Genomic DNA, 27,726 nt, shown 5'->3' on the forward strand with positions numbered 1-27,726 from the left:
TTCATAAGCACCACCTCTGAGATGCTGCCGTGGCTCTTTAAAAAATAGCCTCTCTCCAATAAAGCTGTCATACTGATCAACTCCAACTACCTTTTCAGTTCTTTACGGACACTTTCATCTTGAGAGCAAGCAGGATTTTTTTGTTCTTTTGTTTGTTGAATTTGTTTTTGCATCCTGGGGTTTGTTTAAAGATCTTTAGTTTTTCCAGATCAGCCTGTTTAACTACCATTCTTGGTTTTGTCCTTCTGGTGCCCTCATACCTCTCAATTAGTTCTTAGTGATGAGCAATTGTATCTACTCATACACACATTTACCTGAAAATCCAGAGAAAACCTGAAAAAAGGTGGTCATATCCTCTCTCTTCTTCCAATTGCATTTTTAAAGCTGTGTTGTGCATGTCACTGAAGAATAAAACACACTTTCACTTTTAGCCTAAAATCTCTATTGGGACACTTTGCAATACTGAAACAAGTCTAAAAGTGACTATCTAGGATCGCTGACCATTTGGGGTGAGTAAAAAAAATTGATAGCACATTTAAACTTGAAGGACACTGCTTTGATTAGAAATATGAAATCTGCCAAATTAAGAGTTTTTCCTTAACCAAATTGGAATTACGTACCACAGTGCAGTAACAGGTCATCATGAAATTCATACAGCTCCTCCCGAATTTCTTCTGGACATGGACAGTCTTCTCCAAGTTTGAAGTTCAACAACATGTTGATCTGCAAGAAACCAAAGTCTTGAAGTGACAGGATACAGCTTATAAGTGACAGACAAGAAAAAAAATAAACCATCACATAAGGTTATGGTGGAAATAGTTCAGGTCATATTATCAAAAAGCTCAACAAGTGTCCTTTCTCCCTATCATTAAGCATGAGACAATGAAACAAGAAGGATACAAAATATTCTTAATTGCTCACAGGCCTCACACTGAACTGTTGCTGATTCCCCTACTTAGTAAATCAACTACATAAATTGGACTCACAGAAATATGGAAAGAAAAAACCATACTCAAAAAGTTGTAGGAGAAACATAATTGCATGATGAATATCTAGAGGGATGTAAACTAAGAATTTAACAGATAAAGACAAATAGACATATGGTAGAAAGAAGAAAAAGGGGCTGATGTGTTTAGCAAAATAATTTTGTGTTTTGTGAATTTTGAGAATTGATAGATGTTACTTATTACAGCTGTCTAGACAAGGAAGTGGAAAAATGAGTGTCTCAACTATGTAGAAACTACACTACACTGCTTACCTGCTCCTGTGGGGGTGAGCGAAACTCCCTGGTCTTCCTGGCTGTCAAAGCAGCCGACATGTTCAAAGCAACCATCAGCTCGTTGTAGCGGAATTTCTGATTAAACTGTAGCTTAGACACAAAACTGTCTGAGAAGGAGACAATTGCTTCAGTTCGGTGCCTCAATTCACAGTCACAGAAGTAGTGAAGCAGTTCGCACATCTGGGGAAAAAACAGAAATGATCAGAGCTACTCAGCCTCAGGACAACTTTGTGAATTTTTTGCACATCCATGGCAATATAGTTTACTGATGTTATGTCAGAATTACTGGTCATGTGACAAATGGGGTCCTCATTCCCTGCCTATATAATAAGGTGGTACATGGTGCTCAATATCCAAGCTATTACAAAGGCAAATAAAATGTTAAAACATTATATCATAAACACTGTTGAATATAAATCAAGGGAAATTATACTCAAACTATATAATGCACTAATGAGACTACATCTGTGTGCAGTTCTTGTCACCACTTTTCATGACAGACACAGTAGCACTTGAAGTTGTGCAGAGGACAGCAACCAAGTGCATCCAGAGACATACAGAAATATCATATTGTGAAAGACTCAGATAATTAAACCTATTTAGTCTTGAGCAGAAGAGACTGTGTGGGCAGTCTGGGGACCTAATGCAGGTCTTCAAAATCCTCAAAGGCACTGATAAAGCAGATCCAGTAGAATTTCTCCATTTTAATGGTGAATCACATACTTGAGGACACCAGTAGATGGGAGGTGCATTAAAGGGTAGTGCATTTAGGATGTATATAATGTAAGAAAAAGTGAACACTGAAATAGCATGTTACAAATATGCAGTGTTATTCACATTAAGGATTGACTGTTCCGTAGCCGCGTGAAACTCACATGTGAATAGAATCTGGGGTAGATATCATCTCACTTAGGTCATCTGTTGTTCCAAAAACTCCTTTTCAGAGCCATAGCGCTCGCAAACCAGTAATTTAGCCAGTCTTCCTTGCATATTTGTGTGTTCTGAATCCCTTAGAATTGCACTATTCTACAACTGTTTAAAATGTATGTTGTTTAACTTACATTTTTCATGTTATTTGATATATACTACTGTAAACAGCTCAAAAGCTACCAAGTTAAATTTCTGTATGTTAAATACTGCCAAATAAAAGTGAATATGATTCTGATAAAACTTAACAGGGAAAACTTATCCAGTTAAAATCTAGTATGATTTTTTGGACATTATTATACCCAGGTAATTAAGTAGATAATTTTGTATCTGCTTATGAGAAAAAAAAGACATTGAGGAAAGCCCTTCACCTGAAAATTAATCAAGGGGCACTGTACAATGGCTGACCATGTGCTCTGACCTCTAAGGGTCATGCGAAAAGACAATTTCCTCTCGGTGATTGAGAAAGTATATAAAAACAATCTAAACTAGTGGGGCAAGCATACAAGCTGTCATGATGTATCCTTGATGCTAGTGAGGTGATTCAGACTCCTGGATGATTTAAGTCTCTGTTTATTTCCAGAAATTTCATTATTAACGCAGAACTTAAAAACTGTTTTGTAAAGTTAGCAGTATTGTGATGTAGAGTAATAGTTAACATTTTGATAATTGTTCATAAATTGACATTTGAGAATTATTTAGTAGCTTAAAAGATAGATTTAATATTTTTTAAGCCAAAGTAATTAATTTACAATCATGGTATATATTAAAATTCCACATAAAATTGGGTTCTAAAGTGAAGCGTTTTTTATATATTGTCACACATGTGTGAGTAGGAGGCAGCTAAAGGGCTTAAATAATCATAACACCACATCCGACCAGGGGGTGGAGGGGTGCGCGGACTCTCTTTCTCACTTTCCTGCAGACCTTTCCCGGGAAATCCCGCCAGGTTCTGAAGCCTATGAAGATGTCACTTCCACCTCAACTCAGAAGACGTCACTTCCTGTCCAGGCCCTGAGGACGACATCACTTCCACAAAACTCCCTATAAAACCTCAATCCTGAACAGAGTACACTCCATTGTATTTTTAATAAAACTCTAAGATGTTTAAATGAGTCAAGCCACTTTTGAAGTGTCATGCTTTTACACACATACAATTAAAAAGTAAACACTTACAAAAAGGCAGTTTATGATAGAGCAGAATGAAGCACCAGAAATCAATTATTGATTTTTTTTAATGCATAATGAGTCACTCATGCTGACAATGCAGTAATAAAAGAACTGAGCAGAATGTTTTTCAAGTGAATAAATTCCTAATCAATCTGTAGATATTACCACAACAGTGCGTGGAAGGATCTCCATACAGATTTTGCCAAGATATGTAATAACACTCCATTGCTAACACGGTCATCTCCTTCTCTCTCTACAACTGACTCCATCCCATGTGGTTCACTGCCCATATGCTCTGGTTTCTCAGAAGAAGGTGTTATTTTTGGAAGAGCTACCCACCGGACAAGCTCCAGAGAAACTGACTCATACTTGTGGCTAACCATCTGATTGATTTAATTTACTTACAAACCTAACTTTTACAGAGCAAGTATGCCAAGCAGCATTTATTTTTCTTAAACTTTTAAACATTAAATGGGACAATCTGGTTGGCATCACAAATTTTCCTTTTTGTAGAGCTGTCATTCCTGCACCCACAGTAATAAATGACAACACCATATAGAACCTGGCTTTGTGAGGCAAGAATGACAGCCCACTCTGCCAATATTAAAACATCTGCACTGAATTTAAGAATTGGCATTGCTAAAGTGGTTCTATAGTGTGTGTATGTATATGCGTGTGTGTGTGTGTGTATGTGCGCTTTTTTGTGAATTGTTCCTGCATTGTGTCCAGTGCTTGCTGGGATAGGCCCCAGCTGGACCATGATCCTGCCCTGAATAAGTAGGTCAGAAAGATGGATGTTTGGTGGTATGCAGTGCTTGAAATAGAGCAGTACGCACTGATACACCATACCTGCTTTCTTGGTTCAAGCACTGGATACATGACTATAATATCTCTTCAGTTCTTTTCATTTCATTGCCTGCTACATGACCTCAATATTCTCATATTAAAGTAAGCACGTGCTTCATCAGTCCAGTCAGAGCATGCAGTACCTTCTTGATAAGGAAAAAATATATGTGATCACAAGTGGGATTTTTCCGTTATTATTGTCTAGCTAAGGCATGAGGCTAACTGCTGGTCTCCATTTAAAATAGCCGAATCTCAAAACTGTTTGCTTTTTGCTTTTCTTTCCTTCTTAAAACAACATGGATGCACTGTTCAACAATATGTATATAATCTCAAGATGTAGATAACATTAATAACATTTTTGGATTGAAAAATTGACATATTTGGTAAGTTTTAAGGTTTGTTCTATCACATACAGACACAGGGTTTCATAGAGCCTACTGAAAGCTGCAAAAACAAACTAGTATTTTACTTTAAAACTTTAAAACAAATAATTGGAAGTCACAGAGCATGTAGGCTGTGCAGGTACACATGGGAATGTGCATGTACCGCTCCAAGGTTGATTGGGTTGCTTGGCAGACTGCACATTCGCAATTGGCAACACCTGCACGCAATTGGTATATAAATGGGAGCCAGGGCAAGAAATGGGAGGAGAAACAAAATGAAAAAAGGAGGAAAGAAGGAATGAAGGTTAATGGAAAATGACTGAGAGGCAGGATTGGGAGCTATGCTGTTTTTGATGGAGGCAGATGGTCAGGTACAAATCTCAGAGTTATAAGTATATGGTCAGCACTCAATGGCACTGATGAGGGTCATTTCTGCTGAGCACCTTACAGAACAGGAGCGATCCATGTGCTTGGAGTAGGCTTCTGCAGATGCAGATGGTGGCAGGAGTAGGAGTGGGGCTCACAAGGTCCCTTCTTATGTAAGACCGGGGAATGGCAGAGAGAAACACAAGCCAAGTTTTTGATGGTTCCCTGCCCCTGTCAGTGGGGAACGCCCTTATGAAATAAGTAGAAGAGATGCCAGATTTAAAAAAAAGCCATTGTGGCTCATTGTTTTATAAAAGAAGACCTCCCTGAAGTTTTAATCTCATTATTTATTGGACATTATTAGGTAGTGTGGTCCCCGGCCGACGCCTTGGAGGACGTGAGGAGGGCTTGTGCCTCCTCCAGACCGCGAGGGGGCGTCCGTCCTGGTTCTGTTGGGAGCCACGGGTCGAGGGCATGGAAGCCCTACCCTGTAGGGGCCCGTGGTCACCGCCAGGCGGCGCCCCAATGCCGGTTTATCCGTCACGGTCCTCGGCTGGGGCTGGAGCCCGCCGGGACACCTTGGAGGACCAGAGGAGGGCGTGTGCCTCCTCCAGACCGAGTAGGGGCGTCCGTCCTGGTTATGCAGGGGCCTCGGGTACAGGGCTTGGAAGCCCAGCCCTAGGGGACCCGTGGCCACCCGGGGCCTAATTATCCGGAGGCACTTCCGCCACACCAGGAAGTGCCGGGGAAGACGACCGGGAGACACGGACGGCTTCGGGTGCAGCGGCACTTCCGCCACACAGGGTGTGGCCACCGTTAAGTGCCGGGAAGCAGCTGGAGCCCATCCGGCTCCCCATAAAGGGGGCCGTCTCCCTCCAGTCAGCGGTGGAAGTCGGGAGGCAGAAGGACTGAGCTTGAGGAAGGACTGGAGGCGGCCAGGAAGGCACAAGAAACTGTGGGCCCTGGACTTTGGGGGATTCAGTGCCAGCAGCACTGCGGTTCGTGAGTGCACGAGACTTTTATAGTTGTGTAAATAGTATTGTAAATAAACAGTGTGTGGGTGCAAAATATGTTGTCCGTCTGTCTGTGTCGGGGCCAGCGTTCACAGTAGACAAATTAAAAATACTTGGGTTCAACAGTCCAAACCAACAGAGAGTACGGCAGAAAGGTGAAAAAGAGGTTGGAGGCAGGGTGGACTGGATGGAGAAGAGTGACAGGAGTGATTTGTGATACAAGAGTACCTGCAAGGGTGAAAGGAAAAGTCTATAAAACTGTAGTGAGACTGGTTGTGCTGTATGGTTTGGAGATGGTGGCACTGATGAAAAGACAGGAGGGAGAGCTGAAGATGCTACAAGTTTTGCTTGGAGAAATGAGAGTAGATAGGATTAGAAATGAGTATATTAGAGGGACAACACAGGTACGACAGTTTGGTGACAAAGTGAGAGAGGCTAGATTGAGATGGTCTGGAAACGTGCGGAGGAGAGATGAGAGTTACATTGGGAAAAGGATATTGAGGATGGAACTGCCAGGCAAGCGGAAAAAAAAGAAGACCAAAAAGGAGGTTTATGAATGTGGTGAGGGAGGAAACAAAGACAGTCAGTGTGGCAGAAAATGATGTAAAAGACAGGGATAGATAGAGACGGATGATCTGCTGTGCGACCCCTAAATGTAAGCCAGCTGAAAAAAGAAGATTTATTGAACATTTTAAACTCCACTTGTACACTTGGTTTTATGGGGATTATTTACTGAGAGAAGACTACTGCATGATTTTGTCCTTTATTTTATAAATAATGCACTTGAACACCACCTCTTGCTGACTGTATGTATCCTCATTTGCCCAGCTCACCCTCAAATTCATTATTAATGGTCTTGGGAACAAGCAGCCAAAGACTGCAGAGCCAACCCAGACCATCACACCTTAACAAGACAAAACACTGTGTAAAAAGCATCCAAAAACTAAACAGACACCAAAAAAACCCCAGTAATATTACACATTACTACAAGTAAAGAATGGGAGTTGTAGAGAGGCAAAGCACAGGTTTTAAAATAAATTGTAAAGCCTTCAGTTATTAGCAGCTCTTGACATTTACTGTTCCAACCAGGTACTGTCAAGTGGTGAAATAATTTATCTGAAAATTTATGGGGTGTTCTTATAAGTTCAATTATGCCAATAGCATTACATTTCAGGGACACTAAACCCAATAATTTACCAGGATCTGTTTATGGAACTTGCCACTGACACCTAAAGCAGACCTGGGCAGCTGCAGAAGCAGCCCTTACCTCCAACTGCTGAATCACCACTGAACTCTACTGACCACCATAAGATCACTTTACCTGCCGCTTTACTGACTCAGGTAGATGCTTCTCTAGCAGGCCATTCATTGGCTGTTTGCTTTCTTTGGCCTCCTCTTCTCCTGCCTCCACTGCTTTCTCTTCTGTGCTGGTGACTTCCTCCTTTGCTTTCACTTCCTGCTCTTCCTCCTCCTTCTGATCCCCAAACACACAAGGGTCGATCATGAGCAAAATCTGCTTTACATCATCATCACTCAAGACACCCATGATAAGCAGTGTGCCAATCAGCTTCAGTATTGGCACAAACTGGAACTCTACACATCCTCCCACAGGGTCTCTGATATGGTGGCCACCTCCTTGCACTGCCTCGGTGAGCATGCTAATTGCTTTCTCCTTCAGGATATCCAAAGGAATCTGTGGGCTGTGCAGCTGCTGTTCCCTGTTTGTTGTGATAAAGCACGGGGGAGAAAAGCTGAGGCGAGGCTTAAGAGATGTGCTTAGGCCTACTCCAGGCAAAGAGTGCTTTTTAGAGTCATCTGGGAAAAGCTTGATACTCCTGGTTTCGTCTGTAACTGGAATGATAAACTCATTGTTCATCATTAGCCGAGCTTCCTTTGCTGTCTCCAAATGGATACTGATCAAAAGATCATAAAAGCCTTGACGCAGCATTCCTGGTAAGTACTGGTTGTCAATTGTATATAGGAGTTGTGACTGGTCAACATGGCTGCAGAGTGCATGGGCAACTCGATTATTGCCCAAAGCACACAGTGCACAGTACAGCTTCAGTGTATGGTAGTGGAACTTCATCAGACCTTCTTGTTCAGAAAGCTCCAAGATATCCACACACCTGTAAAGAGAGAGAATTGAAGAAATAAACAGGAGATCAACAGTAGTGGGTCATGCCCACATTTCCAAAAGAATTATGCACAAAAGAAAATGCAAATTTAACACTGAACATATCTTGCAGACCAACAACGGCTCAGAAAATGGACTCAGTAAAGAACCTACAGGTCATAATGAATTTTCTCACAGTTGTGAAGTAAATGGAATAGTTGGAGTTATGGAAGCAGCCGTTGTCTTCTAATTGCACAAAACTCACAAAGATATTTCACTGGAAGCTGCTAAGCCATAGCAGTTACAACATGCAGAATCAACTAAAAATCACAATGTCCATATTCATTTGTGTCCAAAGCTCTGCACTAATCTTACTGGAGGAATGTTACAGAATTTCAAGGTATAGCTTGAAAAAAAACTTCTGAATCCCAAGAAACAGACTTTTATGTCAACTTCATTTGGATCTGTTTTCATAACAGTTTAAATTTCTGGGAATTCCATTGACACACATATTTAAAGACCTATTCAAATTCAGTTTTTGTAGCTTGATGTATAATATCACACAAAATATGAACACATGGATGTGCAGTTCTTCATCTTATAATATCCTCTGTGGTGTATGGCCAGACCGTTTATCCCGGCCAATACCCCCAAGCCGCCAGGTGGAGCCCTCCCTGCAGTATGGAGGTTCCCAGAAGACCAGCAGGGCATCATGGACATCACAGTTTTTATACACAGCCCTGCTGAATGCCATGGGGACCACTAGGAGACACTGCAGGGGGGAACAGCGGTTATTTTCCCTACGCCCGGAAGCACACATGGACAAGGGAAATGACGTGCTTCCGGGGTGAAGAAAATGACTTTTTACCTGACCCGGAAGTGATACAAGATCACATGGACTGGGGATTGGGAACACTTCCGGGTCAGGGAATATAAAAGGACTGTGAGAGCTCCCAGACGGCGAGCTGAGCTGGGTGGAAGGGTGGCAACGTGTCTGGGAGTGGAGGATTGTATTATTGTGATTATTTGTGATTTATATGAGTATTGTGGAGGAGAGGGTGCTTTGTGCAGTGTGGCAATTTAATAAAGTCAACAATTGGACTTTTACCTGGTGTCTGGAGTCGTGGACAGGGGTTCAAGGGAGCGATAGCGCCCTCTATCTGTCACACCTCTTAAAAGTACCATGTCAATTTCACAATATATGAACATGTATATATTATATATTTAGATTTATTATAAATACAGTATATAAACAGTGTTCAAAAAAATTAAAGGAACACTTTTTAGAGTACAGCATCAAGTCAATGAAACGTCCATAGGGCCATAGAAGGTCCTTAACCCATCAGCAGGACCGGTATCTGGTCCTTTGGACAAAGAGGAACAGGATAAACACTATCAGAGCCCTATAAAATGACCTCCAGCAGGCTACTGTTGTGGATGTCTCTGACCAAACAATCAGAAACAGACTTCACAAAGGTGGCCTGAAGGTCCAACATCCTCTAGTGAGGCCTGTGCTCACTGCCGGACACCATGGAGCTCGACTGGCATTTGCCATACAATACCAGAATTGGCAGGTCCACCACTGGCGCCCTGCACTTTTTATAGATGAGAGCAGTTTCATCCTGAGCACATGTGACAGACGTGAAAGGGTCTAGAGAAGCCATGGAGAATGTTATGCTGCCTGTAACATCGTTTAGCATGACCAGTTTAGTGGTGGGTCAGTGATGGTCTGGGGATGCATATCCATGGAGGGACACATAGACCTCTACAGGCTAGACAACGGTACCTTGACTGCCATTAGGTATCGGGATGAAGTCCTTGGACCTATTGTCAGACCCTATGCTGGTGCAGTGAGTTCTGGGTTCCTCCTGGTGCATACCAACCCAGCCTCATGTGGCAAGAGTATGCAGGCAGTTCCTGAAGGATGAAGGAATTGATACCAATATATATGACTATATATATGTATACATTGTCACGCATGCTAATCTTTGGATTGCCTTATCAGCTTAGAACTGGTATGCAGTACCACTCAAGAGCTTGAGGAATGAGGCGTCTCAGTCTCAACCCAAAACTACTGAATGAACGGATCTCCACAGATAGACTCTTAGCAGAGACACATGAGAGGCTATGATTTCTGTACTATACTGACAAGAGTCATTTCTGATTTTTGTCGATTTGCTATTAAACAGGGTGGCCAGAGAGGAACATCAACTATTCTTTAGACTTTGTCTGTGCCTTGTACCCAACAATATATATAGGCTGAGAGCCTATGGAAGGACTGCAAGAGACAGTCAGCACATGATTCCCAAAGGGCTTAATGGGAACTGGAGTTCTTTGGCTCAGCCCTATTGGGTTCTGTGGGTGCCACCAGGGGGTGCTGTGGGGACTAATGAGCCCTCCTTCATTGGGCTCCAGATTTATCCAGAAGTGTTTTCAAGCCAAGCCTTTGGAACAATGAAAGTACTTGCGGGGATTACATAAAAGGAGCTACCTGCCTCAACTCTGAGAGCCACAGACGAAAGGAGGAGGAGAAAGCTTGCCAAGAGGAGCGGAATAGGCTGAGAGGGACAGAAAAGATGAAGACAGAGATGATATTTCAGAGTAGTGCTGTGCTACTGTGCTGTATCTGTGCTTGGTGCTGTGGGAAACACTTGCTGCAAGAGTTTCCCATAAATAAAACTCTTTGTTTGTGGCAACTCACGTCCATTGCTTGATTGTGCCGGGTGTTTGGGGAGCTGGAGCATCCCCTGGTAGCAATTCCAGATCTCTCTAATGAACCACCTGGAGTGCTCCCAAGTGTGGCTTAAAAAGGAGCCAGCCACCTCGCAAAAGAGGCCAAAATTGGAGAATAACGCTTTTGAAGCTTGTCTGTGAAGGAGAAAGGAGGCTGCAAGGCTCGGAGGAAAGGGATGGAGTTTCACTGTGCTTGTGACTGTTGGTATCAGTTCTTAGAGACTACTATGGGTCTGGGCGCCTTTTCATGAATAAAACGTTTTTGTTGGACAGAGCTGGCGTTGTTGCCCATTTGTTTTGGGTTGGGGCGGCATATGCAGATATATATATATATAGTCACACATGTGTGCATGGGAGGTGGCTAAAGGGCTTGAATGAGGGCAATTCCGAACCAGACCAGGATGTGGCAGAGTGCACTGATTTTTCTTCTCGCTTTTCTGCAGACCGTTCACAGGAAATTCCACCTGGCCCTGTTGACATCACTTCCGGGACTGAACCTATGGATGAAGACCTTTCTGGTACCGGCCCCTCTTAAGTCATTTCCGGGCCTGAGCCTATGGTTGAAGACCCTTTCGGTCCCTGCCCCTATGACATCACTTCCTATACTGGCCTTTAAAAGCCTCTACCTTTCCCCTATCCCCTCAATTCTGTCTTGGACTCCGATTTGTGCACTTCAGTGCTATCATTTGTTTTCAATTCTGCAGCCAGGAAATAATATACAGGTGGGTGCTTCAAACCTTGCTATGGCTCTTGTTCGAGTCTGTTTCGGGGTTTGGGGACTGATACGCCCCCTGGTGGTCCACAATATATTCATATTGTGGACCACCAGGGGGCATATCAGTCCCCAAATCCCGAAACAGACAGGCCAAGACAAAAGTTCCAACACAGCACAAATTTTACTCTTCAGTGAGAAACGTTTTTTTCCTTTGCTGCCCACTTCACAGCACAGTACAGTTCAGTACACAAAATAATATGACACACAGTTCTTTCTCTCTTTTCTTCACCTCCAATCCTCCTTTCAAGCTTTGTCCTCCACCTCCCGACTCTGGCTTTCTAAATAATTGTGAAGCTGCTCCTTTTATAGTGCACCTAGAAGTGCCTTGACCATCTTCCGGCTGCACTTCCGGATGTGGCAGAAGTAGTGCCCCAAAGGGCACCACTGTAGCTGCAGCACCCCCTTGGTGGCACCCATGGAACCCAACAGGGCTGCTCCAAGCCACAACTCCCGGCATGCCCTGAGGGGACCTGTGGTGCAGCGGCATTGTCCCAAAGGGGTTCTCTTCTCGGTCCTTCCACCCAACCGGTCATTCCAGGAAATGAACAGTGTGTACAATGCATATATAAATATATATACATACAGTATATACACACACATACACTGTATGTATTCTAGACTATGGAAATTAGAGAGAGATAAAGCTAATGTCACATACAATGAAAATTTGGGAAAGGGTTACAGTGAGAAGGCTTAGGGATGAGACCCCCATAGAGGAGAAGCAGTTTGTTTTGTTGTTCAGGAGAGAAACAACTGATGAAATGAGAAAACCAGAAAGGTTTGAGGTACACAAGAGAGAAAGGAGGATAACAGATGTGTGTGAGAATTGCCCAGGATATTTTTGCAGGAGTAAAAACTCCTGCTTAAAGCAGTGTTGCAGTAGCAAACAAGATCCCAGTTAGAGTAGGTCTACAACAGGGATCTGCTTTAAGTCCTTACCATTCGATATGTTTATGGAGGTGTTGACTCGTGGGATACAAGGTTAATCCCTTAGTGCAGTGTTTCCCAACCTCGGTCCTGAAGGCACGCTGTTGTTGCAGGTTTTTGTTCCAACCAGTTTCTGTTTTTAATTGGACTCCTGGGCTAATTAAGTGATGTGTTATTTCCCAAATTCTGTGTTTTGGGAACAATATAGAAATTTGAAAACTAAGTTTGGTACCAAGCAGTTATATGGGAATAATGTATTTTTTTCTTTTTAACAATATTTTTTGATATTTTTCTTGATTTTCATTCTACTTTTCTAGGTGTTCTAATTGTTTAATCTACTATTTACTAATTAGTGGGACGCTAAAGTTGTTGCAGCCTTTGATTATTCAGTGTTGTTTGCCAGCATGTCTACTCTGCTCATTTTTAACTGTCATTAATAAGATACAATGAAGGGAAAAAAACTGCACAGAGAAAGGGCAAAATATAATGAAATCAACAAAAAAGAGTTAAGCATTTAAATCTATAACAAAAGCAGAAATATTTTTAAATGTCTTATAAATGTAAAAATCACGCTGCTGTGCTTTTCTGAATGTAGAATAAAAGAAAAATAATACTAGCTAATTAAATGAGATCAGTGTTATCAGGTATTGTAACTGATTAGGACTCTGGTTGGAACAAAAACCTGCAGCCACAGTGTGCCCCCAGGACCGATGTTAGGAAACACTGCCTTTTGCTGATGATATTGTGTCGTGTAGCACCAGAAAAGTGGAAGTGGAGAAGAATCTGGGAAAATGGAGAAAGGTTTTTGGAAGATAGAGGAATGAAGACAAATAGGGAAAAGTCAGAATATATAAGGTTTAATGATGATCAGGATTCAGAGGTTAGCCTGCAGGGAAAGCTATAAAAATAAAGAGTGGATAAATTTAAATATCTAGGATCAGTGATAGCCTAAGATGAAAAAATATGATGCAGAGATAACTCATAAAGTATCAGGGATATTGCGTAATTGTAGAATTAAGGCAAAATTAAAAGGTAAGGTTTTTAAGACAGTGGTAAAACCAGCAATGATTTATGGAATTGAGACAAGGGCAGTAAAGGGAGTGCAGGAGAAATGTGGCAGATATGAGAATGTTGAAATGAATGTGTGAAGTTACAAAAATGGACAGAATAAGAAATAACACAATCATTGGTACAACAAAAGTGGGACAGATACCTAAAAAAGTACAAGAAAGTAGGTTGAAGTGGTATGGATATGTGAATAGAAGAGACAATGATTATGCTGGCAAAAGAGTGATGGGAATGTAAGTTCAGGGTAAGATAAAACGAGGGAGGCCAAAATGGATGTGGATAGATAAAGTAAAAGAAGATCTGAAGGAAAAGGGTATGTATGGGGAGGTGCACAACTGAGCTGTATGGAGAAGCTTCATCAGGCACATCAATCCCAAACAGAAGTGGGAAAACATAAAGATGAAGAAGAAGGAGTAACATTTAAACTCCATACTGCCACCTGGCGCTCCCCTTGCTGCTTGCACTAGCATGTAAAAGTGCTCTATGCATAGAATGTAGGTTTCTCTCATTCTCTGGTTCCAGTGAGGACTTACCCTTTGTCACACATGTGCGCTTGGAAGTTAACCAAATGGACCAGGAAATGACAATTCCATGCCAGGCCAGGGGGAGGTGGGGTGCACTGAACCTCTCTCTTTTCTCTCCGCAGAGCAAACATGAGAAATCCTTCTTGTCCCAGCCCCGAGGACATCACTTCCTGTCCCAGCCCCGAGGATGTCACTTCCTGTGAACCAGCTATAAAAACCCCTCATCCTCCATACTTATACAGTTCTGTTTTGGACTCTAAACAGTACACATTGTACTCCACTTTAAAGCCTTCTGCAGCTAGGGAATCTATACGGGTGGCTGCCCCAAACATTTGTGTGAGTCCGGCTGTTTCTTTCACACTGGCATAGTCAGCAGGATGGTCTCCTTAAAGGAGCCTGAACACACAGTCCAACCAACAAAAAACAGATGGGAGTCTCTCGTTTCCGAGCTCCCATGGTGTGGTAGGTTGGTGCTGGTGGAGGGAGCCTGGGGGCGCTTCGACCCAAGGGTCTGATACAAAGCCCTGGGCATGTGGACATAGGGCTTACAGAATAGGGCTGGGGTCAAAAAGGGGCACAGCCCACTGATTATGGGCTCCTGGGTGAACAGTTCGCACCCAAAGCCCCCGCAATGGGAAAGAACCTTAGTAATTGTGGGAGTGCCCCAAGTTTGCAGGCAAGGAGAGTGATGCAGTGAGAGTTTGGTCTCCAACTGCCGGTGGCTCCCCAAGCCATGAAATTATTTACTAAACTTGGGTGTTGGCTATGGCCTGAACGAAATAACACCCGACAAACAGTCGAACAAGTAACGTGTGTGCTACTGCTCAAAGCCCTCCCGATTAACCTCGCCCAGCTGCCTGGGGTCGGCTAATCAAGGATATGTTGTTGTTAATCAAGATCATACAAACCGTAACGGTGGAGACCTAACCAGGAAAAACAGAAAGGAACCCCTGTGAACCCAGACGATCTTGTGTTCCTACCTCAAGAAGCAAACCCGGGAACCTTCTAGCCAGCAGTGGCCGTTGTTCTGTGGTGAGCAAGGGGTCTTACGGAAGCATGGAAACTGCGAGGTGCTGAGCCCATTTGGGGCCCGAAAAGACTCTTGAACATATCAAGCTCTGATATTTTTGGCTGGGAACCAATGAGGAGGTCTGCTGCTTTTGAGTGTCCTGCCAGGAATGTCAACTGCAGCAGATTCCAAAAAGGGACTGTGCTCCTCTTATTCCTCTACCCCTAGTTGATGTCCCGTTCGAACGTGTTGGGGTTGACCTAGTGGGACCCCTTCAGCCCTTGGCCCGGGGCCATAAATATATAATGGTCCTGGTGGATTTTGCCACCCAATATCCTGAAGCTGTTCCGTTGTGCTCAGCTACTACTAAGGCTATCGCACGGGTATTAGTACGGGTCTTCTTGCGTGATGGCATCCCTAAAGAAATCCTTACGGATCAAGGGACACCCTTCATCTCAGAAACATTCAGGGAAACAGCTAAGTTACAAAGAATTAAACATTTAAAAACCTCGGTGTATCATCCTCAAGCCAATGGTTTAGTGGAGTGGTTCAACCAGACCCTCAAACAGATGCTTCGTAAGGTGGTCAGTGAGGACGGAAGGAACTGGGATCAGCTCCTCCCCCTTGTTCTTTTTGCATACCGGGAAGTCCCACAAGCCTCTATGGGCTTCTCACCATTTGAGTTATTGTACGGATGACAACCCTGGGGCATATTAGACATTCTAAAGAAAGGTTGAGAGGAAGAGGCCCTCTCTTCCACAAACATATTAGAATATACTGCGTGGTTACGCGACAGATTCACTAAAATTAGGCCTAGTTTCAAAAGTCACTTGGAAAAAGTGCAAGCAGCTCAGGACCGGTGTTACAGAACAGCACATCTCTATGGGAGTTCCGACCAGGTGATCGTGCCATGGTACTCGTTCCTACCTCCCATTCTAAACTCCTGGCCCATTGGCAAGGCCCTTATGAGGTTAAGGAGACGAAGGTGGCTCGCAGACAATTTGGTTAAACAACCAAATCATCGACCGAGCGAGCGTATATACCATATTCACTCAATGAAACCGTGGAAGGATAAGGATCCCAATCCCTCCTTTGGACAGCCCAACTAACTCTTCGCTCGCTAATCTGACCTTAACTTTAGTCCTGATTTGACCACCCTTCAACGGCGTGAGCTTGAAGCAGCCTTCTCGGCTATTCCTGTGGTAGTGAACGAAAAACCCAGGGCGGACCTCACTTGTTGTGCATGACATAGTGACCGAACCCGGGGTAATAGTCCAAGAATGGCCATTTCGCCTTCCGGAGCCAAAAAGAACTGAAGTGGAGCTGGAGATCAAACGGATGCTGGAACCAGCTGTGATACAGGAGAGCCATAGTCTCTGCTCCAGTCCTATCATATTGGTCAGAAAGCCTGATGGAAGTTGGAGGTTTTGAAATGACTTCCGTCAGCTTAACCAGGTCTCCTGATTCAACGCTTATCCAATGCCGCACGTGGACGACCTCCTCGAACAGCTAGGACACACCAAAGTTCTTGACCACCCTCAATATGACAAAGGGGTACTGGCAGGTTCCCTTAACAGATTTCACAAAGGAGAAGACCATGTTTAGCACCCCTTGGCAGAATCGCGTCCTTTCATCTGGGTTACACGGGGCCTCCGCAACCTTTCAGTGTCTGGTTGACAAAGTGCTTTGGCACCATAACTCATACAATGCTGCCTACCTGGATGATGTTATTATGGAACACGTGCAGCAAATACAAGCGGTATTGCGGACACTAAGTGAAGCCGGCCTACAAATTAACCCAAAGAAATGTTTCTTCGGGTTAACCACGGCCAAATATTTAGGCTACCTAGTGGGCCAGGGAAATGTACGACCACAGTGTTCAAAAGTTGATGCCATATTGAAATGGCCCCGTCCGAGGACCAAGCGGCAAGCCCAAGCCTTTTTTGGACTAGCGGACTACTATCGCCGATTTGTTCCACATTTTTCTGAGAGAGCAGCGCCCTTGACGGACCTCACAAAGAAGAGGTGCCCAAATCATATGGTATGGGATGCTAAATCGGAAACTGCATTTAGTGACTTAAAACGGGCCCTTATGTCAACTCCAGTTTTGAAAAACCTTGACTTTTCTTTACCTTTTATCCCCCAGACGGACGCTTCGGACACAGGTTTTGGTGCCGTGTTGAGCCAAAGCGCCGATGGAGTTGAACATCCAGTCCTGTACCTCAGCTGGAAACTGTTGGACCGCAAAACCAGGAATGTGGCAGTGGAGCAGGAAGCCCTGGCAGTTAAATGGGTGCTCACCCAGCTGAGGTACTACCTCTTGGGCTGTGAGTTCACCCTGGTGACGGACCATGCGCCACTGCAGTGGACGGCTTTGCTCAAGGAGTCGAACCCAGGGGTAACGAGGTGGTTCTTGGACCTCCAGCCGTACAAGTTTTCAGTCCTTTACCGCTGGGGTAACCTACAGGCCAATGCCGATGCCCTTTCCAGGTGTCATGACCTCTCGGCCATTAACGCCGGACCCGATGGGTCTGGGCTGAGGGGGAGGCCACGTCACACACGTGCACTTGGGAGTCAACCAAAGGGACCAATTCCACACCACGCCAGGGGGCAGTAGGGTGCACTGCACCTCTCTCTTTCCTCTCCGCAGACCAAACACGAGAAATCTTTCCTGTCCCGGCCCCGAGGACATCGGTTTTTGTGAACCAGCTATAAAAACACCTCCTCCTCCATACTTATGTAGTTCTGTTTTGGAAGCCTTTTGCAGCTAGGGAAACTATACGGGTGGCTGCCCCAAACCTTCGTCATGTGTCTGGCTGTTTCTTTCACACCTTGTTTTAAGGATAGCTCTATTCTTGGTGACCTCTCTTCACACTCCACTAAATTAGCAATGAATCTAACTGATCATTCATCAGAATAGCTTCAGTAAGCCACACAGCCCTTCCAAAACTGCACTACCACAAGCTTGGCGAGTGATTGATTTTAAATTACACTTTAGACTCAGCTTGTCAAGTTCTGACATATGCCTTGCTCTCTAGCAGTTGCTGATCTGAATGTGCCTATCACTGTGGAATTTATATCCCACTATGTCCTCTACTGATCCAATTTGACATTTGGCAGAACAGCTTCAGCAGGCCAGACAGCCTCTGTTGGGAGTATTTTGCCTCAGTGCAGTAAAAGTTGGGTATTGTTAGCTGGAACAAGATATTAATTATGAATTGGGCTCAGTTTGTCTGGTACTTAATAAGGTCCCCAGGGTCTAACTGGTGAGGCAGAGTCAATAAAGGAATGAAATTTGCAACTTTTGCTAATCTACACAGATTTTCACCTTTGTCACATTGCCTTATTACTGTTCTTTGTTTCCTTATAGATTTTGTCAGTTTCTATTTAATCTTTATCAATGCCATTCATTAATTCATATTCATTTAGTGACACTCCACCAAATGCCTGCTGAAAGCTGGCTATGCTGCTTTCAACTTTAGATCAGAGTATAATTTTTCCCAAAGCAAATATAATTGAGTCATATTATATTTCTCTCTTGGCTGAAGAAAACTGCAAATTTTAGCTTTTTTTGTCAGTGACATATACACAATGCACTCAGAACAAATGGTAATAAAATATCTGAAATAAGAAAAATGAAGAGCAAGAAACAGACAATAGTTTGTGTTGTTATATTCTGGGGATGGAACCTTGATTGTGGTCTTTATTGAAAACTTATAATGTGATACATGCTGGCAAAGCAAAAAATACGGATAGAGGCAACTTTCACAAAGTTATCGGGGTTTGTGTTTTTCCTACAGCAAACTATACAAGTAAACCAATAAAGAAAGTGACATGTCAGAAAGAAAAATAAGAGCTGAGACATCTCTCTCTTTCCCTCAGGCCCCACCTCTTCTGAGCAGCAGTGAGCAGAAGCATACAGCAGCCACATCTCCCACATACATGTAGCTCTTCATAAACACCAGAGTAAGTTCAACTGGAGTAAAGCCGACATACAATGAGGAGAAGTAACAGGCAGTGAGAAGTTGATCACCCAGTGGGTGGTGGAAACTTAAAGCTGACAGTCTCTTAGTGATTCAGTTGAACGCGAAAGCACCAAAGCTACTGCAGAAACAGAGAAGGTGAACTCGGCACTAGACGTAAGTTCTATCTGTTCTCTGCCCATCAAGGGCACGTTTATATGTTGTGTGCCCTGCAGCATATACAGTACGGGATTTCAGGAAAAACAATGTAGACAACTTCACCCGCCAAAACAGTTTAGTTAATTTAGAGTGGGTTGGGAAAATCTGCAAATTGGAGGACCACAGTAGGAACCTTATAGCAATTAGGCAAACTGATAATTGGATTGACTCGGTTTGTTGAGACAATTTGGCAATTTCTGATTCGGCTTCAGTCTCTCCACGTCCCACTGTAGTCAGTCCACGGCCAAAATCAGCATCACCAATTCAGCAACAGGGCAAGTGGATAAGAGTAAGAGAGGGGTCTAATAAGCCAAAATTTTGTTCCTCAGCACCCACGTCAACAATTTGGACCCAGAACAGATTTTCAGCACTCTGAAGCGTGCCTATGGATCCTGAGAACAACAAAGTACTCATAATTGACAATTCCATAGAGCAGAACCAGCAGTTAATGCCTTCCAGGGGTGAAGATTTCTGACATAAAGGCTCAATTGGATCATATCACTGACAATGAAGTATCCACCTTATTGCTGCACGCCAGCACTAAAGATATTTATTAACAGCAATCTGAGGTATTAATGGAGAACTTTATATCTCTATGCTCCAAAGCTAAAAGAAAATGTCAGAATTGAATTGTATCTGGCCCCTTACCAAGATTATATAGTGGGGATGTGATTAATAGCAAATTGCTTTGACTTCACTGCTGGCTAGAAACCTGGTGTGCAAATAAAAGATTAGCCTTTGTTAACAATTGGGATGATTTTTGGGTAAGGCCTATATTTTTCAGGACAGATAGTCTCATCCTAACTGGAGGGGATCTTTTGTATCATCCCAAAATATGGCAGCAAAACTGCCTGGCTAACTGATTAGAGCACCATCCAGGCTGCAGTCATGTGATCTTAAATCATAGGCTGTTGTTAATCCCACCTGTTACGATCCTAAAGCTGACAGTCATGATGCAGACCTTAAATTACTTTACGACCGAAAAATAAGATGTATAATTAGAACAAAAGATAAAACCAGACCTTCCACCAGGGGCACATGTAATAGAAAGAAGTATGCACTTTTAAATGCTGCTTATTGAACATTTGCTCTCTTGGTAAATGATGTTATATTAAGTACTAAATCTGATCTGTGTCTTCTCAATGAAACCTGGCTTAGTAAATCTGATACTGTTCCCCTTGCTGAAGCGTCACCAAATGAATACACATTCCTTCATAAATCTAGAGATTCTGGTCAAGGAGAAGGCCTTGGAAAAATTCTTTGTGACAAAATAAAAATCACTTCTAAAAATGTAGGCGATTTCACATCCTTTGAGGCATTCATTTTTAATATTAAAAAAGATTCCAACACAATTGTGGTGCTAGTCTACAAACCAACATTTATTGTTCATGACTGAATTTAGCAACCTTTTATCTGATTTAGCAAATGTTTTACTTTTTGTCAGATTGCCAATGGTCCAACTCATAATCATAAGCACACATTAGATTAAATTATTACTTACAGAGTTGAAATTCATAATTTAAATATTACTCCATTAAATGAGGTTATTTCTGATCACTACTTAATTATGTTTGATTTGGTTCTGCTCTTACCAATACACTCACAGATTAAAACAAAGACTGTGTGACACTTAGACTGTAATTCTGCTTCAAAATGTATAGATACTTTGAGTAACTTAAGTGTAATTGTGGAAAACCATTTAGATCAGTTAACATCAAATGTAAACGTGGAAAACAATTTAAATCAGCTAACATTAAATTATTATATGACCAGAGAGATGCTCTGAACGCAGTGGCTGCCCTTTAAACAAAAGTGATCAAAGCACTGGTTTATTGAGAACACTTAAGCTCTTAAATTAGAGTGGAGTGTAGTGTACTGGGGCGCAGATGGAGAACAACAAAGCTGCATGTCTTTCAAACTGCATAGACAGAGAGAGTTATAAAAAATTAAAAAAAACTCTCTTTAAAGCACACTCAGACTACTATTCTAAAATAATAGATACCAATAATAATCCTCTGGTACTGCTTAGAACAGTGGCTAATTTAACAAATGGGAATTCAGATCTACTTTACAAAATTCCAACAGACATTAGAAGTTCAGACTTTATGAACTTCTAAAATGAGAAAAAGAAAAAATACACAGTCATATGAAAAAGTCTGGGAACCTTTCTTAATTCTTTGGGATTTTTGTTTATCATTGGCTGAGCTTTCAAAGTAGCAACTTCATTTTAACATATGAAATGCCTTATGGAAACAGTAGTATTTCAGCAGTGACATTACGTTTATTGGATTAACAGAAAATAGGCAGGTGTATAAATTTGGGCACTCCAAAAGAGATATTACATCAATACTTAGTTGAGCCTCCTTTTGCAAATATAACAGCCTCTGGATGCCTCCTATAGCCTTTGATGAGTGTCTGGATTCTGGATGGAGGTGTTTTTGACCATTCTTCTATACAAAATGTCTCCAGTTCAATTAAATTTGATGGCTGCCGAGCATGGACAGTCTGCTTCAAATCATCCCATAGATTTTCGATGATATTCAAGTTAGTGGACTGTGATGACCATTCCAGAATATTGTATTTCTCCCACTGCACGAATGCCTTTGTAGATTTCGAACTGTGTTTTGGGTCATTGTCTTGTTGGAATATCCAACCCCTGCGTAACTTCAACTTTGTGACTGATGCTTGAACATTATCCTGAAGAATGTGTTGATATTGGGTTGAATTCATTTGACCCTCGACTTTAACAAGGGCCTCAGTCCCTGAACTAGCCACACAGCCCCACAGCATAATGGAACCTCCACCAAATTTGACAGTAGGTAGCAGGTGTTTTTTTTGGAATGCGGTGTTCTTCTTCCGCCATGCAAAGTGCTTTTTGTTATGACCAAATAACTCAATTTTTGTCTCATCAGTCCAAAGCACTTTGTTCCAAAATGAATCTGGCTTGTCTAAATGAGCATTTTCATACAACAAGCGATACTGTTTGTGGCGTGAGTGCAGAAAGGACTTCTTTCTCATCACCCTGCCATACAGATGTTCTTTGTGCAAATTGCGTTGAATTGAAGTGCCTTGAGCATTGGAAAGGCGCTATATAAATAAAATGTATTATTGAATTGTAGAACGATGTACAGATACACCATCTGGAGCAAGATGTTCTTGTAGGTCTTTGGAGGTGATCTGTGGGTTGTCTGTATCCATTCTCACAATCCTGCTCATATGCTGCTGCTGTATTTTTCTTGGCCTGCCAGACCTGCTGGGTTTAACAGGAACTGTGCCTGTGGCCTTCCATTTCCTGATTACATTCCTTACAGTTGAAACTGACAGTTTAAACCTCTGAGATAGCTTTTTGTAGCCTTCCCCTAAACCATGATACTGAACAATCTTTGTTTTCAGATCTTTCAAGACTTGCTTTGAGGATCTCATGCTATCACTCTTCAGAGGAGAGTCAAAGGGAAGCACAACTTGCAATTGACCACCTTAAATACCTTTTCTCATGATTGGACACGCCTGTCTATGAAGCTCAAGGCTTAACGAGCTAATCCAACCAATTTGGTGTTGTAAGTAATCAGTATTGAGCAGAGACAGGCATTCAAATCAACAAAATTACAAGGGGACCCACATTTGTGCACAGCCAGTTTTTCACATTTGATTTAATTTCATACAACTAAATACTGCTTCACTAAAAATCTTTGTTCAGAAAACACCCCAGTACTCAGATATTCCTAGGAAATGAAAGACAAACCACGGTTATCTTGTTTGCTGCAAGTGGAGTAAATTATTATGCAGGCTGAGAGGGGTTCCCAAACTTTTTCATATGACTGTAAGATCCCAGATCTCAGTATAATAGTGCAAACCACATACTAGCTTGGTAGACCCTGTCTCACATTTCAACACTTTAGAAATTTTAATCCTGTAACAGAGCAGGAAGTCTTGCCTTTAAAAGGCGGTGGTTTAGCAAACGTTTACTTGAGCCGGTTAAAGTATAAAGATGTCAGTTTTGGTAAATTCAAGTCCTTTGAGCATCTTGCCGTTGTTATTCATGGAGTTTCTTAGTTTCTAGTATTATACTTTTATAGACCTCCTAAATACAATGTGTTTTTCTTTGAGGAATTGTCAGACTTGGTGTCAATTGTAATTACGAACTACGACATGTTCCTAATAGTCGGTGACTTTCATATCAATAATCAATGTGTTCCGAAATTAAAAGAATTCATGAACCTCCTGGACTCTTTTGACTTGAGCCAGCACATTAGTCAGCCTACATACAAAGCAGATCATACGTTAGACTTAGTAATTACTAAAGGACTAAAAGTTGATGTGAAGCAGATCATTAATACTGTATCAGACCATTTTCTCTTACTATTTAATATAGAAATAATGATAGAAAATATTCACGAGAAGCATATTGTTAAAAAAACGCTTCTTTGATTCATAAGTAGCTTCAAAATTTACAAACATTCTAAGCAACCAGTCTGTTTGTAGTGCTTACTACAATAGTGAGAATAATTTAAATAGTAAGGTGGAAAATTTTAATACTAAGGTGAGAGCTGCTGCTGACATTGTCTTAAGAGGTGGTGTTATTTCTCTAGAATTATAAATAACAATGCTAGCAATCCTAGAAACTTATTCTCAACAATTGATCGACTTCCAGTGAAACTTGTGAAGCTTTTGCTGTATTTTCTAATCAAAAAATTAATGATATTAGAAATAATATAGTATATCTCCCCTATACTGATCCTCTTAATTCCTGGTACTCTATTATAAACAAATTGCTTTCACCAGGATAGATTTACCTGATTTATTTAAAACAACTTCTCAACTGAGACCCTCCACCTGCATCCATGACCCAATATCAACAAGTTTCTTCAAAAAAGTATCTGGCATGCTAATTGATAGTATTCTTGACATAGTAATCTCATCATTAGATACAGGGGTTTTCCCAGACTGTCTTAAGACTGCTATAGTTAAACCCCTTGTGATATCCCGTGTAGTGGGAAGTGGCCCCAGCCTACACTCTGGACATCTGATAGTTCATGAACCGAACGGATCAAATGAGAGATGAGACACAGACAAAAATTGGAGGGTGAATGGTGCAAATTTATTTACAAGAGTGCTGTACACAAAAAAAATGTAGTAGTGTCAGGTGGGCTTTGAGACACAGTCCTTCAACCCTGACTCTTCAAAAAGAAATAAAAACAAACAAAAAGGAAAAATATGGTGTATTTACAAAAACAGTGCACTACACACACGTTCCAATAATGAAGGTTGTCTTCTCTTATCCTGGGTTCAAGACGTTCCTCCAGCAGGAAAGAAATATGCACAAAAACAAGTGTGTGTATATACAAAAATAAAACAATTGCACCAAACCCAAAATCAAAACTATCCCAGCACCAAATAAGTATATATACCTCCACCAAAAATAATCACTAGGAGATATATAACTCTATATACAAAAAGAATATATACAAAAGAATATATGCAAAAGCCGCCAAAATTACAACTGCTCCTACAAATAGCTCAGCAGTGCTTATTCCTACCTCGCTCTTAGGTCCACCGACGACCCCTGTTGGCCGGTAACTCTTTAAATATAACCGGCAAGATTGTCCAGCCAATCTGCCAACATGTCTACCTCATGCACCTATCCCGGTAGACGGTAGCGCAATCACGCCACACGCCGCGACACGCCCCGAGCAACTATGTATTTAAAACCAAACTCCTGCGGGTCGCTACGTATAAGCCCTCCGGTACAGCCAACGGCTATGCTGAGCTCAAGCACGACCGTTGCTGATCCAGTAAGCAAACCATTTTTGACATTATGGGATCCCCATCTCTGACTCAATCAATCAAATGCCGGCTTTCTCTTTTAGGCGCGCCGCACTTTAAACCGCCTGCACTAGGCAGGCTGCGAGGACACCGGAGCGTAAAAATGAACACATGCGGCGGAGCCTGTACTGGCCATTATACCGGCCCCACGTGTGTCCAACACCCGCGTCTCACAGCGCTCACCCGCTAGACGGCCCCGCGTTCCCGCGACAGCGCCCTGAACACACCAATGGTAAGTGCACTTTCTTATAGCGAATATAAATGCTGCTATATACTTAAATTTGGTAAAACGCGACCCGCGCATTACCACACCCCTGCTCAAGAAAAATACTCTGGACTCCTCTGCTTTTGAAAATTTTAGACTTATTTCTAACCTGCTTTTCTTAAGTAAAATTCTAGAGATGGCAGTCATTATGCAGCTAAATGACCACCATAAACATGCTATTCTTGATAAGTTTCAGTCGGGTTTCAGAAACTGCACTCATTAAAGTAGTAAATGACTTGCAGGTAAATGCAGACATAGGCCGTTTATCTGATTTATTTATTTATTTGATACCATTGATCACAATATTCTTAGGAATCGTCTGAGTCAATGAGTGGGCCTTTCTGGCAGTGTCCTAAATTGGTTTGAGTCCTACCTGGCAGGAAGAAAATTCTTTTGTTAGTTGTGGTAATTAAACTTCAAAAACTCATGATATTCTATATAGTGTTCCACAAGGCTCTATCCTGGGTTCACTGCTCTTCTTGATTTACATGCTTCCGTTAGGTCAGATTATCTCAGGGCATAACGTGAGCTACCACAGCTATGGTGATGACACACAACTGTATTTATCAATAGCACTTGACGACCCCGATTCTCTTGATTCACTGATACAATGTTTTACTTGTGTTCCTGAATGGCTTAGTAGTAGTTTTCTCAAAATAAATAAAGAGAAAACATAAATTTTAGAGATTGGAATTATGGCTATAATGAGGTTATTAGAAATATACGATGTATTAGGATTAAAAGTCAAGACGGAGGTAAAGAATTTACGGGTGACTATTGACTCTTACCTGGATTTTAAATCACATATTAATCAGATTACTAGGGCTGCATTTTTTCACTTATGAAATATAGCAAAAAGTAGACCTCTTTTAACATTGCAAGATGCTGAGAAATTAGTTCTCGCTTTTGTTTTCAATCAACTAGATTACTGTAACGCACTCCTCTCAGGACTACCCAAAAAAGACATCAATCGATTGTAACTCATGCAGAATGCAGCTGCTAGAATTTTAACAAGGAAAAGAAAATCCGAGCACATCTCGGAAGTTCTGATGTCACTACATTGGTTACCTGTGCCATTTAGAATTGACTTTAAAATACTGCTTATGGTTTACAAAACCTTAAATAATCTCACTCCATCTTATATTTCGGAATGTTTTACACCTTACACTACAAATCGTAACCTTAGATCTGAGTGTCTACTTAGAATTCCAAGAGCTAAACTTAAAAGAAGTGGAGAGGCGGCCTTCTGCTGTTATGCACCTAAAATCTGGAATAGCCTGCTAATAGGAATTTGCCAGGCTAATACAGTGGAGCACTTTAAAACACTGCTGACAACACATTACTTTAACATGGCTTTCTCATTGCTTCATTTAAGTTTAATGCTCTGTATGTTCCTGCGGTGGGCTGGCACCCTGCCCGGGGTTTGTTTCCTGTCTTGCGCCCTGTGTTAGCTGGGATTGGCTCCAGCAGACGCCCATGACCCTGTAGTTAGGATATGGTGGGTTGGATATTGGATGGATGGATGCTCTGTATATTAAATTAATTATCATTATTATTCATGGTGACTTGAAAATCTGTACTAACCTCTACTTTGTCTTCTGTTCTTTTTCCGGTTTTCTGTGGTGGTAATCTGCACCACCACCACCTAATCAAAGCACTGTGATGCCCCTACATTGATGGATTAAAGGCCAGAAGTCTACATGACAGTCATCATCAAGTTCTTCCACATGAAGCCTGACTACAATGAGGACTGATTGAGGTTATTTATGTTAGGTAGAATGTCTAGAGGGGGCTGGGCGGCCTTGTGGCCTCGGAACCCCTGCAGATTTTATTTTTTTCTCCAGCTGTCTGGAGTATTTTTTGGTTTTTTTTTCTGTCCTCCCTGGCCATTGGACCTTACTTTTATTCTATGTTAGTTAGTATTCCCTAATCTGAATTCTTATTTATTTTATCTTTTTCCTCTTTCTTCATCATGTTAAGTACTTTGACCTAGATTGTTTGTATGAAAATGTGCTTTATAAATAAATGTTGTTGGTGTTTAATTTCTAAAATGAAACTTACTACTTGTTCCCTAAATCCAATGCAACAAAACTAGTAAAAAGTGCAATGGATTTTCTTGCAGTGCCTATGCTTAACATTATTAACAGTTCATTATTTAATGGCACAGTACCTGATGCACTGTCAGTCATCAAACCATTACTTAAACAGTCAGCAGAAGTAGACTCAGACATACTGTACTTAATAAATATAGACGCATTTCAAATTTATCCTTTCTCTTTAAAATACTTGAAAAAGTAGTCGCCAATCAGCTTTAGTCACACCTT

At 41.9% G+C, this 27,726-nt stretch overlaps 1 protein-coding gene across 15 annotated transcripts in view; it reads right to left on the reverse strand.

The window, feature by feature from the left end:
- Window positions 1-27,726, reverse strand: part of ryr3 (ryanodine receptor 3) — a 539,734-nt gene that overhangs the window by 254,024 nt on the left and 257,984 nt on the right. For all 15 annotated transcript variants that reach the window (XM_039741277.1, XM_039741278.1, XM_039741276.1 and 12 more), the window contains 3 exons: window positions 7,306-8,110; window positions 1,259-1,459; window positions 621-723 (listed from right to left, as the gene is read on the reverse strand). In XM_039741277.1, coding sequence (XP_039597211.1) covers window positions 621-723; window positions 1,259-1,459; window positions 7,306-8,110 — 1,109 coding nt within the window. The remainder of the gene's footprint in view (window positions 1-620; window positions 724-1,258; window positions 1,460-7,305; window positions 8,111-27,726) is intronic.

The sequence above is a fragment of the Polypterus senegalus genome, chromosome 18 (genome assembly GCF_016835505.1).
Source record: "Polypterus senegalus isolate Bchr_013 chromosome 18, ASM1683550v1, whole genome shotgun sequence".
In the NCBI taxonomy this organism is placed as follows: domain Eukaryota; kingdom Metazoa; phylum Chordata; class Cladistia; order Polypteriformes; family Polypteridae; genus Polypterus; species Polypterus senegalus.